The 16,222-nt window shown below is 46.0% G+C and overlaps 1 protein-coding gene across 2 annotated transcripts in view; it reads left to right on the top strand.

Annotated features, from left to right (window-relative positions):
* The window catches only part of LOC106585763 (uncharacterized), a 43,792-nt gene that overhangs the window by 13,818 nt on the left and 13,752 nt on the right, over positions 1 to 16,222 (top strand). For both annotated transcript variants that reach the window (XM_014172348.3, XM_014172349.3), the window contains exon 1: positions 1 to 16,222. This exon is cut by the window's left edge. In XM_014172348.3, the coding sequence (XP_014027823.3) occupies positions 1 to 16,222 (16,222 nt within the window).

Here is a 16,222-nt window from a genome sequence, read left to right as displayed (position 1 = left end):
TCAGTTGACGAGGGACCAGTGGAGACCACCACTAAACCACAGTACCAGTTCACTGTAGCAACTGATAAGAATGAAATCAGAGAGACTGAGAGCACATCTGAGAGTCCAGGTGATGTTTCTTCAAAAGAGTTTAAACAATCCCAGGAATCCACATCAACCCAATCTCCTTCCATGTCAAGCACAGGTAAACTAACAGAGGCTTCCACAGCCTCTTTCACAGAGCAGGGTAGTGGTGACTTGACAATAGACTCTATAGCCGAGGATGAACAGAGAGAGCACGAGAGTTCAGGTGAAGACATCTCAGATGTGTCCACTAAGAAACCTGCAAGCACGACTGCTCCTCTCCTGTCTAGTCCAGCAACAACAATGGAGGAATTTACCACATTGTCTGTCAGTGGTGACACCACCCTTGAAACAGCTGTTGAGGTTGATGCAACTCTATCAATCGGCACAACTGCAGAGGTACCTAAGGTTATTTTTAGCACAGCTCAGACCCAGGAAAGTGAGGTGACAGAAAAAGATACAAGCAGCACAGAGAAACCATCAGTTGCTTTGATGTCAAATATAACACTCACAGACGATGAAATTTCAGGTGACCAGACCCCAGATATGTTTCCCAAAGGGTCTGTTACTGCAACGGTTTCTTCTGTATACAGCACAGTCGAAGCAGAACAAATGACATCCACAACTAAAGTTTCTTCTCTGTTTAGCACTGAGAAGCCAAAACAAATAGTGACCACAGCGTCACATGAAACTGCAACAGCTGAGACAGCAAGAAGTGCTAGAACTACAGCAACTTCTCTGTATAGCACTGAGAAACCTACCACAGCGCAACAGGACACTGCAACAAAAGAGAGTGAAAAGACTGCTACAACTACAGAAACTTCTCTGTTTAGCACTGAGAAACCAAGTCATATAACGACTTCAGTATCAAAGGAAATTGAAACAGCGGAGTCGGAAATGGCTGCTGCTGCTGCTACAGTTTCTTCTCTATATAGCACTGAGAAAATTGCTCATGTTGAGACTACCATCCTAGAGGAGGAGAGCTCAGGGTATCTGACTTCTGATATGTTTACGACTCAGTTAGCTGCCACCCCTCCTTCTCCAGTGTATAGTACAGTCAGACCAGAACAGCCAGAGGCACCATCAAGCACAGAAATTCCATCAGTTGTTCCCATTATTGATGAAACAGAGACAAGCACCATCCTCACTTCAGAAGAGGATACAAGCTCAAGTGGAGCAACAGCTGAGATGTTCACCAAGGAGTCTGTTGCAACAACTGCATCCACATCAGAGTCAGTTAGTGCTTTCACTACATCAAGACCAACAGTGACCTCAAGTTCAATCTTGACCATTACAGAGGAAGATGGTTCTGGTGACCAGACACCTGATATGTTTACCAAGGCACCAGTCTCAATGATTGAGTTTGTCAGTAGATATACCACTGTTCATACATCTACAGGAAAGGTGACGGAACAAACCGGAGCATCAACACAGTATACCCACAGCACCTCTTCACCCATGGACTTGGAGGGATCTGGAATCTCAAAGACAGAGGGTGACCAAGAGATAACTCAGCCAGAGGGTTTAGGTGTGGAAGAAGTAGTTGAGACCACCAGTAAACCACAGGACCAGTTCGCTGTAGCCACAGATGAGACAGAAATCAAAGAGACCGAGAGTAAATCTGAGGCTCTAAGTGTTGCATCCTCAACACAGTCCGCACAGCTCAGCCAAGAATCTACATCAACCCAATACCCTCTATCCACTAGCACATCTGAGACAATAGAATCAGCTACTGCTTCATTGTCCGAGCAAGGAAGTGGAGACTTCACAGAACCCTCTATTTCAGAAAGTGATGCCACAGAGGGTGAGAGTTCAGGTGATGACACATCTGCTATTACAACAGCCCCACTGCATACTACATCATCTTTAACAGACTCATTGGTAACAAAATCAGTAAGCACTGAAGTAACTAATGGAACCAAGGTGGTTGAGCAGACAGAAGAACCAACAGGCACAGATGGACCTTCAGCTGGCCCTGTCTCAAGTGTGACAGCCTCAGTGGTCACATTCACAGATGAGGAGAGCTCTGGCTACCTGACACCTGAAATGTTTACCAAGGAATCTACTACACCAACATCACTAGGGTCAGAAGCTTTGATGATCACATCTTCCTCCCCAATAAACAGCATTGACCAATTCCAAAGCACAACTGTAGGAACAGTCATCACACCCACAGAAGAAATAGATGAAACGCCCATAGACTCTCCCACTGCAGCAGTTGAAACTTTGGAGCCTTCTGTGGACCAAGCAACTGGACTAGCAAGCACATCATCACCATTTGTCACTGCATTCACTTACGTAGACATGGGGGTCTCGGGAATCTCAGCAACAGGAAATGACCAGGGGATAAGTACACCTGAAGGATCAGTTGACGAGGGACCAGTGGAGACCACCACTAAACCACAGTACCAGTTCACTGTAGCAACTGATAAGAATGAAATCAGAGAGACTGAGAGCACATCTGAGAGTCCAGGTGATGTTTCTTCAAAAGAGTTTAAACAATCCCAGGAATCCACATCAACCCAATCTCCTTCCATGTCAAGCACAGGTAAACTAACAGAGGCTTCCACAGCCTCTTTCACAGAGCAGGGTAGTGGTGACTTGACAATAGACTCTATAGCCGAGGATGAACAGAGAGAGCACGAGAGTTCAGGTGAAGACATCTCAGATGTGTCCACTAAGAAACCTGCAAGCACGACTGCTCCTCTCCTGTCTAGTCCAGCAACAACAATGGAGGAATTTACCACATTGTCTGTCAGTGGTGACACCACCCTTGAAACAGCTGTTGAGGTTGATGCAACTCTATCAATCGGCACAACTGCAGAGGTACCTAAGGTTATTTTTAGCACAGCTCAGAGCCAGGAAAGTGAGGTGACAGAAAAAGATACAAGCAGCACAGAGAAACCATCAGTTGCTTTGATGTCAAATATAACACTCACAGACGATGAAATTTCAGGTGACCAGACCCCAGATATGTTTCCCAAAGGGTCTGTTACTGCAACGGTTTCTTCTGTATACAGCACAGTCGAAGCAGAACAAATGACATCCACAACTAAAGTTTCTTCTCTGTTTAGCACTGAGAAGCCAAAACAAATAGTGACCACAGCGTCACATGAAACTGCAACAGCTGAGACAGCAAGAAGTGCTAGAACTACAGCAACTTCTCTGTATAGCAATGAGAAACCTACCACAGCGCAACAGGACACTGCAACAAAAGAGAGTGAAAAGACTGCTACAACTACAGAAACTTCTCTGTTTAGCACTGAGAAACCAAGTCATATAACGACTTCAGTATCAAAGGAAATTGAAACAGCGGAGTCGGAAATGGCTGCTGCTGCTGCTACAGTTTCTTCTCTATATAGCACTGAGAAAATTGCTCATGTTGAGACTACCATCCTAGAGGAGGAGAGCTCAGGGTATCTGACTTCTGATATGTTTACGACTCAGTCAGCTGCCACCCCTCCTTCTCCAGTGTATAGTACAGTCAGACCAGAACAGCCAGAGGCACCATCAAGCACAGAAATTCCATCAGTTGTTCCCATTATTGATGAAACAGAGACAAGCACCATCCTCACTTCAGAAGAGGATACAAGCTCAAGTGGAGCAACAGCTGAGATGTTCACCAAGGAGTCTGTTGCAACAACTGCATCCACATCAGAGTCAGTTAGTGCTTTCACTACATCAAGACCAACAGTGACCTCAAGTTCAATCTTGACCATTACAGAGGAAGATGGTTCTGGTGACCAGACACCTGATATGTTTACCAAGGCACCAGTCTCAACGATTGAGTTTGTCAGTAGATATACCACTGTTCATACATCTACAGGAAAGGTGACGGAACAAACCGGAGCATCAACACAGTATACCCACAGCACCTCTTCACCCATGGACTTGGAGGGATCTGGAATCTCAAAGACAGAGGGTGACCAAGAGACAACTCAGCCAGAGGGTTTAGGTGTGGAAGAAGTAGTTGAGACCACCAGTAAACCACAGGACCAGTTCGCTGTAGCCACAGATGAGACAGAAATCAAAGAGACCGAGAGTAAATCTGAGGCTCTAAGTGTTGCATCCTCAACACAGTCCGCACAGCTCAGCCAAGAATCTACATCAACCCAATACCCTCTATCCACTAGCACATCTGAGACAATAGAATCAGCTACTGCTTCATTGTCCGAGCAAGGAAGTGGAGACTTCACAGAACCCTCTATTTCAGAAAGTGATGCCACAGAGGGTGAGAGTTCAGGTGATGACACATCTGCTATTACAACAGCCCCACTGCATACTACATCATCTTTAACAGACTCATTGGTAACAAAATCAGTAAGCACTGAAGTAACTAATGGAACCAAGGTGGTTGAGCAGACAGAAGAACCAACAGGCACAGATGGACCTTCAGCTGGCTCTGTCTCAAGTGTGACAGCCTCAGTGGTCACATTCACAGATGAGGAGAGCTCTGGCTACCTGACACCTGAAATGTTTACCAAGGAATCTACTACACCAACATCACTAGGGTCAGAAGCTTTGATGATCACATCTTCCTCCCCAATAAACAGCATTGACCAATTCCAAAGCACAACTGTAGGAACAGTCATCACACCCACAGAAGAAATAGATGAAACGCCCATAGACTCTCCCACTGCAGCAGTTGAAACTTTGGAGCCTTCTGTGGACCAAGCAACTGGACTAGCAAGCACATCATCACCATTTGTCACTGCATTCACTTACGTAGACATGGGGGTCTCGGGAATCTCAGCAACAGGAAATGACCAGGAGATAAGTACACCTGAAGGGTCAGTTGACGAGGGACCAGTGGAGACCACCACTAAACCACAGTACCAGTTCACTGTAGCAACTGATAAGAATGAAATCAGAGAGACTGAGAGCACATCTGAGAGTCCAGGTGATGTTTCTTCAAAAGAGTTTAAACAATCCCAGGAATCCACATCAACCCAATCTCCTTCCATGTCAAGCACAGGTAAACTAACAGAGGCTTCCACAGCCTCTTTCACGGAGCAGGGTAGTGGTGACTTGACAATAGACTCTATAGCCGAGGATGAACAGAGAGAGCACGAGAGTTCAGGTGAAGACATCTCAGATGTGTCCACTAAGAAACCTGCAAGCACGACTGCTCCTCCCCTGTCTAGTCCAGCAACAACAATGGAGGAATTTACCACATTGTCTGTCAGTGGTGACACCACCCTTGAAACAGCTGTTGAGGTTGATGCAACTCTATCAATCGGCACAACTGCAGAGGTACCTAAGGTTATTTTTAGCACAGCTCAGACCCAGGAAAGTGAGGTGACAGAAAAAGATACAAGCAGCACAGAGAAACCATCAGTTGCTTTGATGTCAAATATAACACTCACAGACGATGAAATTTCAGGTGACCAGACCCCAGATATGTTTCCCAAAGGGTCTGTTACTGCAACGGTTTCTTCTGTATACAGCACAGTCGAAGCAGAACAAATGACATCCACAACTAAAGTTTCTTCTCTGTTTAGCACTGAGAAGCCAAAACAAATAGTGACCACAGCGTCACATGAAACTGCAACAGCTGAGACAGCAAGAAGTGCTAGAACTACAGCAACTTCTCTGTATAGCACTGAGAAACCTACCACAGCGCAACAGGACACTGCAACAAAAGAGAGTGAAAAGACTGCTACAACTACAGAAACTTCTCTGTTTAGCACTGAGAAACCAAGTCATATAACGACTTCAGTATCAAAGGAAATTGAAACAGCGGAGTCGGAAATGGCTGCTGCTGCTGCTACAGTTTCTTCTCTATATAGCACTGAGAAAATTGCTCATGTTGAGACTACCATCCTAGAGGAGGAGAGCTCAGGGTATCTGACTTCTGATATGTTTACGACTCAGTCAGCTGCCACCCCTCCTTCTCCAGTGTATAGTACAGTCAGACCAGAACAGCCAGAGGCACCATCAAGCACAGAAATTCCATCAGTTGTTCCCATTATTGATGAAACAGAGACAAGCACCATCCTCACTTCAGAAGAGGATACAAGCTCAAGTGGAACAACAGCTGAGATGTTCACCAAGGAGTCTGTTGCAACAACTGCATCCACATCAGAGTCAGTTAGTGCTTTCACTACATCAAGACCAACAGTGACCTCAAGTTCAATCTTGACCATTACAGAGGAAGATGGTTCTGGTGACCAGACACCTGATATGTTTACCAAGGCACCAGTCTCAACGATTGAGTTTGTCAGTAGATATACCACTGTTCATACATCTACAGGAAAGGTGACGGAACAAACCGGAGCATCAACACAGTATACCCACAGCACCTCTTCACCCATGGACTTGGAGGGATCTGGAATCTCAAAGACAGAGGGTGACCAAGAGACAACTCAGCCAGAGGGTTTAGGTGTGGAAGAAGTAGTTGAGACCACCAGTAAACCACAGGACCAGTTCGCTGTAGCCACAGATGAGACAGAAATCAAAGAGACCGAGAGTAAATCTGAGGCTCTAAGTGTTGCATCCTCAACACAGTCCGCACAGCTCAGCCAAGAATCTACATCAACCCAATACCCTCTATCCACTAGCACATCTGAGACAATAGAATCAGCTACTGCTTCATTGTCCGAGCAAGGAAGTGGAGACTTCACAGAACCCTCTATTTCAGAAAGTGATGCCACAGAGGGTGAGAGTTCAGGTGATGACACATCTGCTATTACAACAGCCCCACTGCATACTACATCATCTTTAACAGACTCATTGGTAACAAAATCAGTAAGCACTGAAGTAACTAATGGAACCAAGGTGGTTGAGCAGACAGAAGAACCAACAGGCACAGATGGACATTCAGCTGGCTCTGTCTCAAGTGTGACAGCCTCAGTGGTCACATTCACAGATGAGGAGAGCTCTGGCTACCTGACACCTGAAATGTTTACCAAGGAATCTACTACACCAACATCACTAGGGTCAGAAGCTTTGATGATCACATCTTCCTCCCCAATAAACAGCATTGACCAATTCCAAAGCACAACTGTAGGAACAGTCATCACACCCACAGAAGAAATAGATGAAACGCCCATAGACTCTCCCACTGTAGCAGTTGAAACTTTGGAGCCTTCTGTGGACCAAGCAACTGGACTAGCAAGCACATCATCACCATTTGTCACTGCATTCACTTACGTAGACATGGGGGTCTCGGGAATCTCAGCAACAGGAAATGACCAGGAGATAAGTACACCTGAAGGGTCAGTTGACGAGGGACCAGTGGAGACCACCACTAAACCACAGTACCAGTTCACTGTAGCAACTGATAAGAATGAAATCAGAGAGACTGAGAGCACATCTGAGAGTCCAGGTGATGTTTCTTCAAAAGAGTTTAAACAATCCCAGGAATCCACATCAACCCAATCTCCTTCCATGTCAAGCACAGGTAAACTAACAGAGGCTTCCACAGCCTCTTTCACAGAGCAGGGTAGTGGTGACTTGACAATAGACTCTATAGCCGAGGATGAACAGAGAGAGCACGAGAGTTCAGGTGAAGACATCTCAGATGTGTCCACTAAGAAACCTGCAAGCACGACTGCTCCTCTCCTGTCTAGTCCAGCAACAACAATGGAGGAATTTACCACATTGTCTGTCAGTGGTGACACCACCCTTGAAACAGCTGTTGAGGTTGATGCAACTCTATCAATCGGCACAACTGCAGAGGTACCTAAGGTTATTTTTAGCACAGCTCAGAGCCAGGAAAGTGAGGTGACAGAAAAAGATACAAGCAGCACAGAGAAACCATCAGTTGCTTTGATGTCAAATATAACACTCACAGACGATGAAATTTCAGGTGACCAGACCCCAGATATGTTTCCCAAAGGGTCTGTTACTGCAACGGTTTCTTCTGTATACAGCACAGTCGAAGCAGAACAAATGACATCCACAACTAAAGTTTCTTCTCTGTTTAGCACTGAGAAGCCAAAACAAATAGTGACCACAGCGTCACATGAAACTGTAACAGCTGAGACAGCAAGAAGTGCTAGAACTACAGCAACTTCTCTGTATAGCAATGAGAAACCTACCACAGCGCAACAGGACACTGCAACAAAAGAGAGTGAAAAGACTGCTACAACTACAGAAACTTCTCTGTTTAGCACTGAGAAACCAAGTCATATAACGACTTCAGTATCAAAGGAAATTGAAACAGCGGAGTTGGAAATGGCTGCTGCCGCTGCTACAGTTTCTTCTCTATATAGCACTGAGAAAATTGCTCATGTTGAGACTACCATCCTAGAGGAGGAGAGCTCAGGGTATCTGACTTCTGATATGTTTACGACTCAGTCAGCTGCCACCCCTCCTTCTCCAGTGTATAGTACAGTCAGACCAGAACAGCCAGAGGCACCATCAAGCTCAGAAATTCCATCAGTTGTTCCCATTATTGATGAAACAGAGACAAGCACCATCCTCACTTCAGAAGAGGATACAAGCTCAAGTGGAGCAACAGCTGAGATATTCACCAAGGAGTCTGTTGCAACAACTGCATCCACATCAGAGTCAGTTAGTGCTTTCACTACATCAAGACCAACAGTGACCTCAAGTTCAATCTTGACCATTACAGAGGAAGATGGTTCTGGTGACCAGACACCTGATATGTTTACCAAGGCACCAGTCTCAACGATTGAGTTTGTCAGTAGATATACCACTGTTCATACATCTACAGGAAAGGTGACGGAACAAACCGGAGCATCAACACAGTATACCCACAGCACCTCTTCACCCATGGACTTGGAGGGATCTGGAATCTCAAAGACAGAGGGTGACCAAGAGACACCTCAGACAGAGGGTTTAGGTGTGGAAGAAGTAGTTGAGACCACCAGTAAACCACAGGACCAGTTCGCTGTAGCCACAGATGAGACAGAAATCAAAGAGACCGAGAGTAAATCTGAGGCTCTAAGTGTTGCATCCTCAACACAGTCCGCACTGCTCAGCCAAGAATCTACATCAACCCAATACCCTCTATCCACTAGCACATCTGAGACAATAGAATCAGCTGCTGCTTCATTGTCCGAGCAAGGAAGTGGAGACTTCACAGAACCCTCTATTTCAGAAAGTGATGCCACAGAGGGTGAGAGTTCAAGTGATGACACATCTGCTATTACAACAGCCCCACTGCATACTACATCATCTTTAACAGACTCATTGGTAACAAAATCAGTAAGTACTGAAGTAACTAACGGAACCAAGGTGGTTGAGCAGACAGAAGAACCAACAGGCACAGATGGACCTTCAGCTGGCCCTGTCTCAAGTGTGACAGCCAACGTGGTCACATTCACAGATGAGGAGAGCTCTGGCTACCTGACACCTGAAATGTTTACCAAGGAATCTACTACACCAACATCACTAGGGTCAGAAGCTTTGATGATCACAACTTCCTCCCCAATCAACAGCATTGACCAATTCCAAAGCACAACTGTAGGAACAGTCATCACACCCACAGAAGAAATAGATGAAACGCCCATAGACTCTCCCACTGCAGCAGTTGAAACTTTGGAGCCTTCTGTGGACCAAGCAACTGGACTAGCAAGCACATCATCACCATTTGTCACTGCATTCACTTACGTTGACATGGGGGTCTTGGGAATCCCAGAAACAGATGATGACCAGGAGACAAGTAAACCTGAAGGGTCAGTTGACGAGGCACCAGTGGAGACCACCACTAAACCACAGTACCAGTTCACTGTAGCAACTGATAAGAATGAAATCAGAGAGACTGAGAGCACATCTGAGACTCCAGGTGATGTTTCTTCAAAAGAGTTTAAACAGTCCCAGGAATCCACATCAACCCAATCTCCTTCCATGTCAAGCACAGGTAATCCAACAGAGGCTTCCACAGTCTCTTTCACAGAGCAGGGTAGTGGTGACTTGACAATAGACTCTATAGCCGAGGATGAACAGAGAGAGCATGAGACTTCAGGTGAAGACATCTCAGATGTGTCCACTAAGCAACCTGCAAGCACGACTGCTCCTCTCCTGTCTAGTCCAGCAACAACAATGGAGGAATTTAACAAATTGTCTGTCAGTGGTGACACCACCCTTGAAACAGCTGTTGAGGTTGATGCAACTCTATCAATCGGCACAACTGCAGAGGTACCTAAGGTTATTTATAGCACAGCTCAGACCCAGGAAAGTGAGGTGACAGAAAAAGATACAAGCAGCACAGAGAAACCATCAGTTGCTTTAATGTCAAATGTAACACTCACAGATGATGAAATTTCAGGTGACCAGACCCCAGATATGTTTCCCAAAGGGTCTGTTACTGCAACGGTTTCTTCTGTATACAGCACAGTCGAAGCAGAACAAATGACATCCACGACTAAAGTTTCTTCTCTGTTTAGCACTGAGAAGCCAAAACAAATAGTGACCACAGCGTCACATGAAACTGTAACAGCTGAGACAGCAAGAAGTGCTAGAACTACAGCAACTTCTCTGTATAGCAATGAGAAACCTACCACAGCGCAACAGGACACTGCAACAAAAGAGAGTGAAAAGACTGCTACAACTACAGAAACTTCTCTGTTTATCACTGAGAAACCAAGTTATATAACGACTTCAGTATCAAAGGAAATTGAAACAGCGGAGTCGGAAATGGCTGCTGCCTCTGCTACAGTTTCTTCTCTATATAGCACTGAGAAAATTGCTCATGTTGAGACTACCATCCTAGAGGAGGAGAGCTCAGGGTATCTGACTTCTGATATGTTTTCGACTCAGTCAGCTGCCACCCCTCCTTCTCCGGTGTATAGTACAGTCAGACCAGAACAGCCAGAGGCACCATCAAGCTCAGAAATTCCATCAGTTGTTCCCATTATTGATGAAACAGAGACAAGCACCATCCTCACTTCAGAAGAGGATACAAGCTCAAGTGGAGCAACAGCTGAGATGTTCACCAAGGAGTCTGTTGCAATAACTGCATCCACATCAGTGTCAGTTAGTGCTTCCACTACATCAAGACCAACAGTGACCTCAAGTTCAATCTTGACCATTACAGAGGAAGATGGTTCTGGTGACCAGACACCTGATATGTTTACCAAGGCACCAGTCTCAACGATTGAGTTTGTCAGTAGATATACCACTGTTCATACATCTACAGGAAAGGTGACGGAACAAACCGGAGCATCAACACAGTATACCCACAGCACCTCTTCACCCATAGACATGGAGGGATCTGGAATCTCAAAAACAGAGGATGACCAAGAGACAACTCAGCCAGAGGGTTCAGGTGAGGAGGTAGAAGTTGAGACCACCAGTAAACCACAGGACCATTTCACTGTAGCCACAGATGAGACCGAAATCAGAGAGACTGAAAGCACATCTTGGACTCCAAATGTTGATGCTTCAAAAGAGTTCACACAGTCACAGGAATCCACATCAACCCAATCTCTTTCAATGTTAATAACAGGTAAACCATCAGAGGCTTCCACAGTCTCTTTCACAGAGCATGGTAGTGGTGACTTGACAATTGACTCTACAGTTGAGAATGATGGTACAGAGGACAATAGTTCAGGTGAAGACAATTTAGACGTGTCCACTAAGCAACCTGCAAGCACAATTGCTCCTCTACTGTCTAGTCCAGCAACAACAATGGAGGAATTTACCACATTGTCTGTGGGCATTGTCACAAGCCTAGAAACAGCTGTTGAGGTTGATGAAACTCTATCATCTGGCACAACTGCAGAGGTACCTAACGCTATTTCTATCACAGCTCAGACCCCGGAAAGTGAGGTGACAGAAAGAGAAACAAGCAGTACAAAGAAACCCTCAGATTTAACTATCACAGACCCTGAAAGCTCAGGTGACCAGACCTCTGATGTGTTTACCAAGGAAACAGGCCAAACAGAATCTATTGTGTCAAGCACACCAGGCCCAGATGACGAGGGTCATGTCAGCCCAGATACAGAAACTACCATCAGTCCAGATGCTACACAGCCCCCTGCTACTGTGAATGATCGCACAACTATGACTGATAGCACCACTATGAGTGACCATACAACACACCGATTCCATAAAACCGAAAGAGACCATACTACGACGAGAGCCCATACAACAGTGAGTGATCATTCAACTGTTGGAGACCACACAGTAGCAAGAGACCACACAACTGTCAGAGACCATACAACAGTGCCTTTTAGATCGCAGTCATCCACATTCACTGCTCTCCCCTCTATTATATACCAGGGTTTTACCAACCAGCAGGTCATGATAGTCACCTCAGCAAGCAGCCAAACCAAAACTGACCAGACCCCCACCATGGTGCTGCACGGTACGAAACCATCGACAAGCACAGTTATCATATTTACAGAGGAGGCCGGAGATGAGGACACACTGTTCTCCACTGTTACAGACAGCATGACCACAACCCCTGAGATTATCACTAAAGATGAAACCATCATTGACGCTGATACTGTGGCAATGGTTGAACTCTCCTCACCTCTCTACCCCACCATCTTTACAGAGGAAGCATGGGGAGTCACAGCCATTACCATGACACCACAGTCCTCAATTGCAATGACAAAAGAACCTGAAGGGTCTGGGACAGATGACTATTTGTCTTCCACAATTGACTCACTGAGTCTGGCCATAACACAAATCCCATCAGTCACCTCTGTAGATATATCTGCAGAGGCAAGTGCTCAGACAACAAGGTCTGCAAAAGTTAAACATTCAGAGACTGTTCGAACGACCACCTCGTCATCTGTAGAGGATGTTTTTAGTGATGCGTCTACTTCAGTGTTTGTGTCCTCTGTAGCTGAAACCACCCAAGCCAGAGCTCTATCCACGGAGTCCAGCTCTCAGACGGCCTTCACCACACCAAATGTGTTTAGTGATGAGTTCTCCGGAGATGGTGTCACTGGTGAGGAGTCTGATACAGAGCCTACTCCTTCTGCCCCTGTATCATCCCAAGCATCAACTCTCCCCATAGATACAAGCTCACAGACCACCGTTAGCAGTGAGGAATTCCCGACAGATGCAATTGAATTATCCACCACCCCTTCTCCTACTACTGTTAAAGCTAGAGTAGAAGACACATCTGATGAGCATTCTGAAGTGGAGGCCACAACAACTTCATCTAGTTCCACCCAAGCCACCAAGGTGTTTGACACTCCTACACAACAGACGCCAGAGTCCTCTGAAGAAGACAAAGCGACTGTGAAACCAACCAGCCCATTGCCTGTTGATGAGTCTTCAGGAGAAGACGACTTTGAAGGCTCTGGATCTGAGACCTTCACCTCTGTAGTGGAGACCTCCCAAACCACAATCCCCACCTCAAGAGCTACTAAGGAGGGTGAAGCGACAGAGATTACCATTCTAGTACCTCCATCTTTAGAGAAGGTCATCTCTGGGGATGACATGAAGACTTCGAATCCCAAACCCTCTGAAGCCACTTCCTCCCTGTATAGCAAAGATAAACCATCAGTTGCTTCCATTTTGGATTTAACCTCCAAAGATGAAGACAGCTCTGGTGACCCAACCCCTAAAACGTTTACCAAAGAGTCTGTTACTGTACGTTTACAAATGACATCCACAACTACGGTTTATTCTCTGTTCAGCACTGAGAAACCTTCACTTTCTTCCATTTCGGATATAACCTCCACAGACGAAGAGAGCTCTGGTGACCATACCCCTGATAAGTTTACTAAAGCGTCTAAAACTACCACAGTTTCTCCAGTTGACAGCACTGTCAAAATGGAGCAGGTAACAGCCACAACAATGTCACCTGAAAAAGCAACAGCAGAGATTGAAAAGACTACAACTATTACAGGTTTGTCTCTGTTTTGGACTGAGAAAACAGAGAAAGCTTCCTCCCAGGCAAGTTTGTCTGTCCATTCCACTGTTGCGCCATCTGTAATGCCCGATGTGGTGGACCAGTTTGTCACAACTTTTGTCCCCGAGGTGGACGTGACAAAACCTAAAGAATCTTTCCAACAGGCTAGGTCTGAGATTGCATTTACCCAACATGCATTTACCCATACCTCTGATATGTTGGTCACTACAACAGCTTATTCTGTACACAGCACTGTCAAAGCAGAACAAGTGAAAACCACAGTAATTCCACATATGATGTCACCAGAAGGGACTGCAGCCATTGATCCGACAGAAACACCAACAGACTCAGAGGAGTTAGTAACTCCTGGTGTTGATGACACAGAAACAGGTTCTACAGATGAAGAGAGTTCTGGAGATGAGACAAGTCCGATGACCACCCAGGAGTCTCCTGTAACAGAAGCTAATTTACACAGTAGCACAGCCAAGCCATTGCAGACATCAACATCAGCTGTCTATGAATCCGTGGCTGACCTTACCTCTCCTGAAACAACTGCTGATAGTGAAGAAACCAAACAGACAGACCTAACAAACACAGGACAGCCATCAGATATTCTCAGTTCAGTGAAAAGCACAGTGATCTCAGTCCTACCTGATAAAGATAAGGAGAGCTCAGGTGACCAAACCCTTGAAATTTTTACCGAAGACTTACCAACTACTACAGTTTCTTCTCTGTTTAGCACAGAGGAACCTACAACAACATCACAGGAAACTGTAACAGAAGAGAGTGAAGTCACTGAGCAAACTGAGAGACCATCAGGCTCTGGAAAACCGTCAGCTACCATCTCCGTCTTACCTTCCACAGATGACCAGAGCTCAGGTCACCAGACAAGTGAGGGTTTCACTACAGACGCTTCTTCAACAGAAGATCCTCTCTTGGCTAGCACAGTGCAGGCAATTGCCTCTGTCTATTCCACTGAGGCAGCATCAGAGTCTGACGTGGTGGTCCAGTTTGTCACAACATTTGCCCCCAAACCAGACATGACAACACCAGAGGAATCGTTCGAACAGGCCAGGTCGGAGATAACATTTACTCATCGTCCTCATACTGATCTCTCTTCTGAGGAAACGGCATTGCCTACAACCAGTCCCATGCTGCCTAAGGAAGATTCAAGCCAGTCTTTAGAAACTATAACTGCACCTGCACAGAGCTCAGAATCAACTTTTGTCTCTACTGCTTCTCCAGTGAAGACTGATGCTGTTTTACCCACACCAGAGGCAGAGCAACAAGTTGAAGCTTCAAGCCAGGTACCTACAACAGAGGAGGCTTCTCCTAGTGCAGAGGGCAACTCCGAACAAGAGGCTGTGGTTGAAGAGACAGGCGTTCCTATCATTGTTTCTCCTCTAACTGAGAAGGTATTAGAAACTAACGTGAACAGCACACCATCTGCAATGACATACATTGATGAAATGGTGGACTATGAAAGTACCTCAGACCCAGTACAGGTTAAATCTATACCTTCCGTCGTTATAACCACCACAAAGCCTAAGGTGGAAGCAACAGTGCTCAGAACTGCCCCAACACAGACTGTCCCAACACAGACTGTCCCAACACAGAATATTGAGAGTGTGTCATCGAGTTCAGAGAGCAGTTCAGAGAGCAGATCAGAGGAACTGTCCAGCCCATCTGTGACTCAATCAGTATTAGCCTCCTACAGCTCAGAAAGCAGTTTGGACGAAAAGTTGACAATAGCTTCAACCTTGAAGCCAGAGAGTGACACAACAGAGGAGACCACCCCATCCCTCTTTGTGACTCAGACAGAACTGACAGCCTCCGTCACTGGTTCACCCTCTCTCACGACTCCTAGTGCTGAAATTGAGTCAACCGGTTCTGAGAGCAGTCCAGAAGAAAAGACCGTTTCTGAGAAGCCAGAGATTGACACTATGGAGGAAACCACCCAATCGTCGGCACAGATTCAGACCGTGGTTTTGCCAGGTGTCACCAGTCCACCATCTCGCCAGTCTCCAGCCGCCCCCGGGGCGGAGTCCCTTAGTGTCGTAAGCTCCTCTGAGAAACAGGAAGCACAGGGTGAAATTGAGGAAGTTGTTACTCCTACCACGGAGATGCCAACAAGGGAAAAGCCAGAGTACACAACTGAATCGCCAGCAGGAACACAGAACCAGCCAGAATCAGTCGCTACAATCCACAGCATTCCTTCATCTGTGTCTGAGGAGGAGAAAACCGTGGACTATGATAATGTATCAGGACCTACGTTAGTCGAGGGTGAACCCCCCATCAAGGGAGTGGAAACTACCACTTCAGCTGAGACCAGACTGGATTTGGGGCACACGATCGTTGGCGAGGCAATTGAAATTGCAG

The sequence above is a fragment of the Salmo salar genome, chromosome 24 (assembly GCF_965601325.2).
Source record: "Salmo salar chromosome 24, fSalSal1, whole genome shotgun sequence".
Taxonomy (NCBI): domain Eukaryota; kingdom Metazoa; phylum Chordata; class Actinopteri; order Salmoniformes; family Salmonidae; genus Salmo; species Salmo salar.
This window is presented reverse-complemented; position numbering and strand designations above follow the sequence as displayed.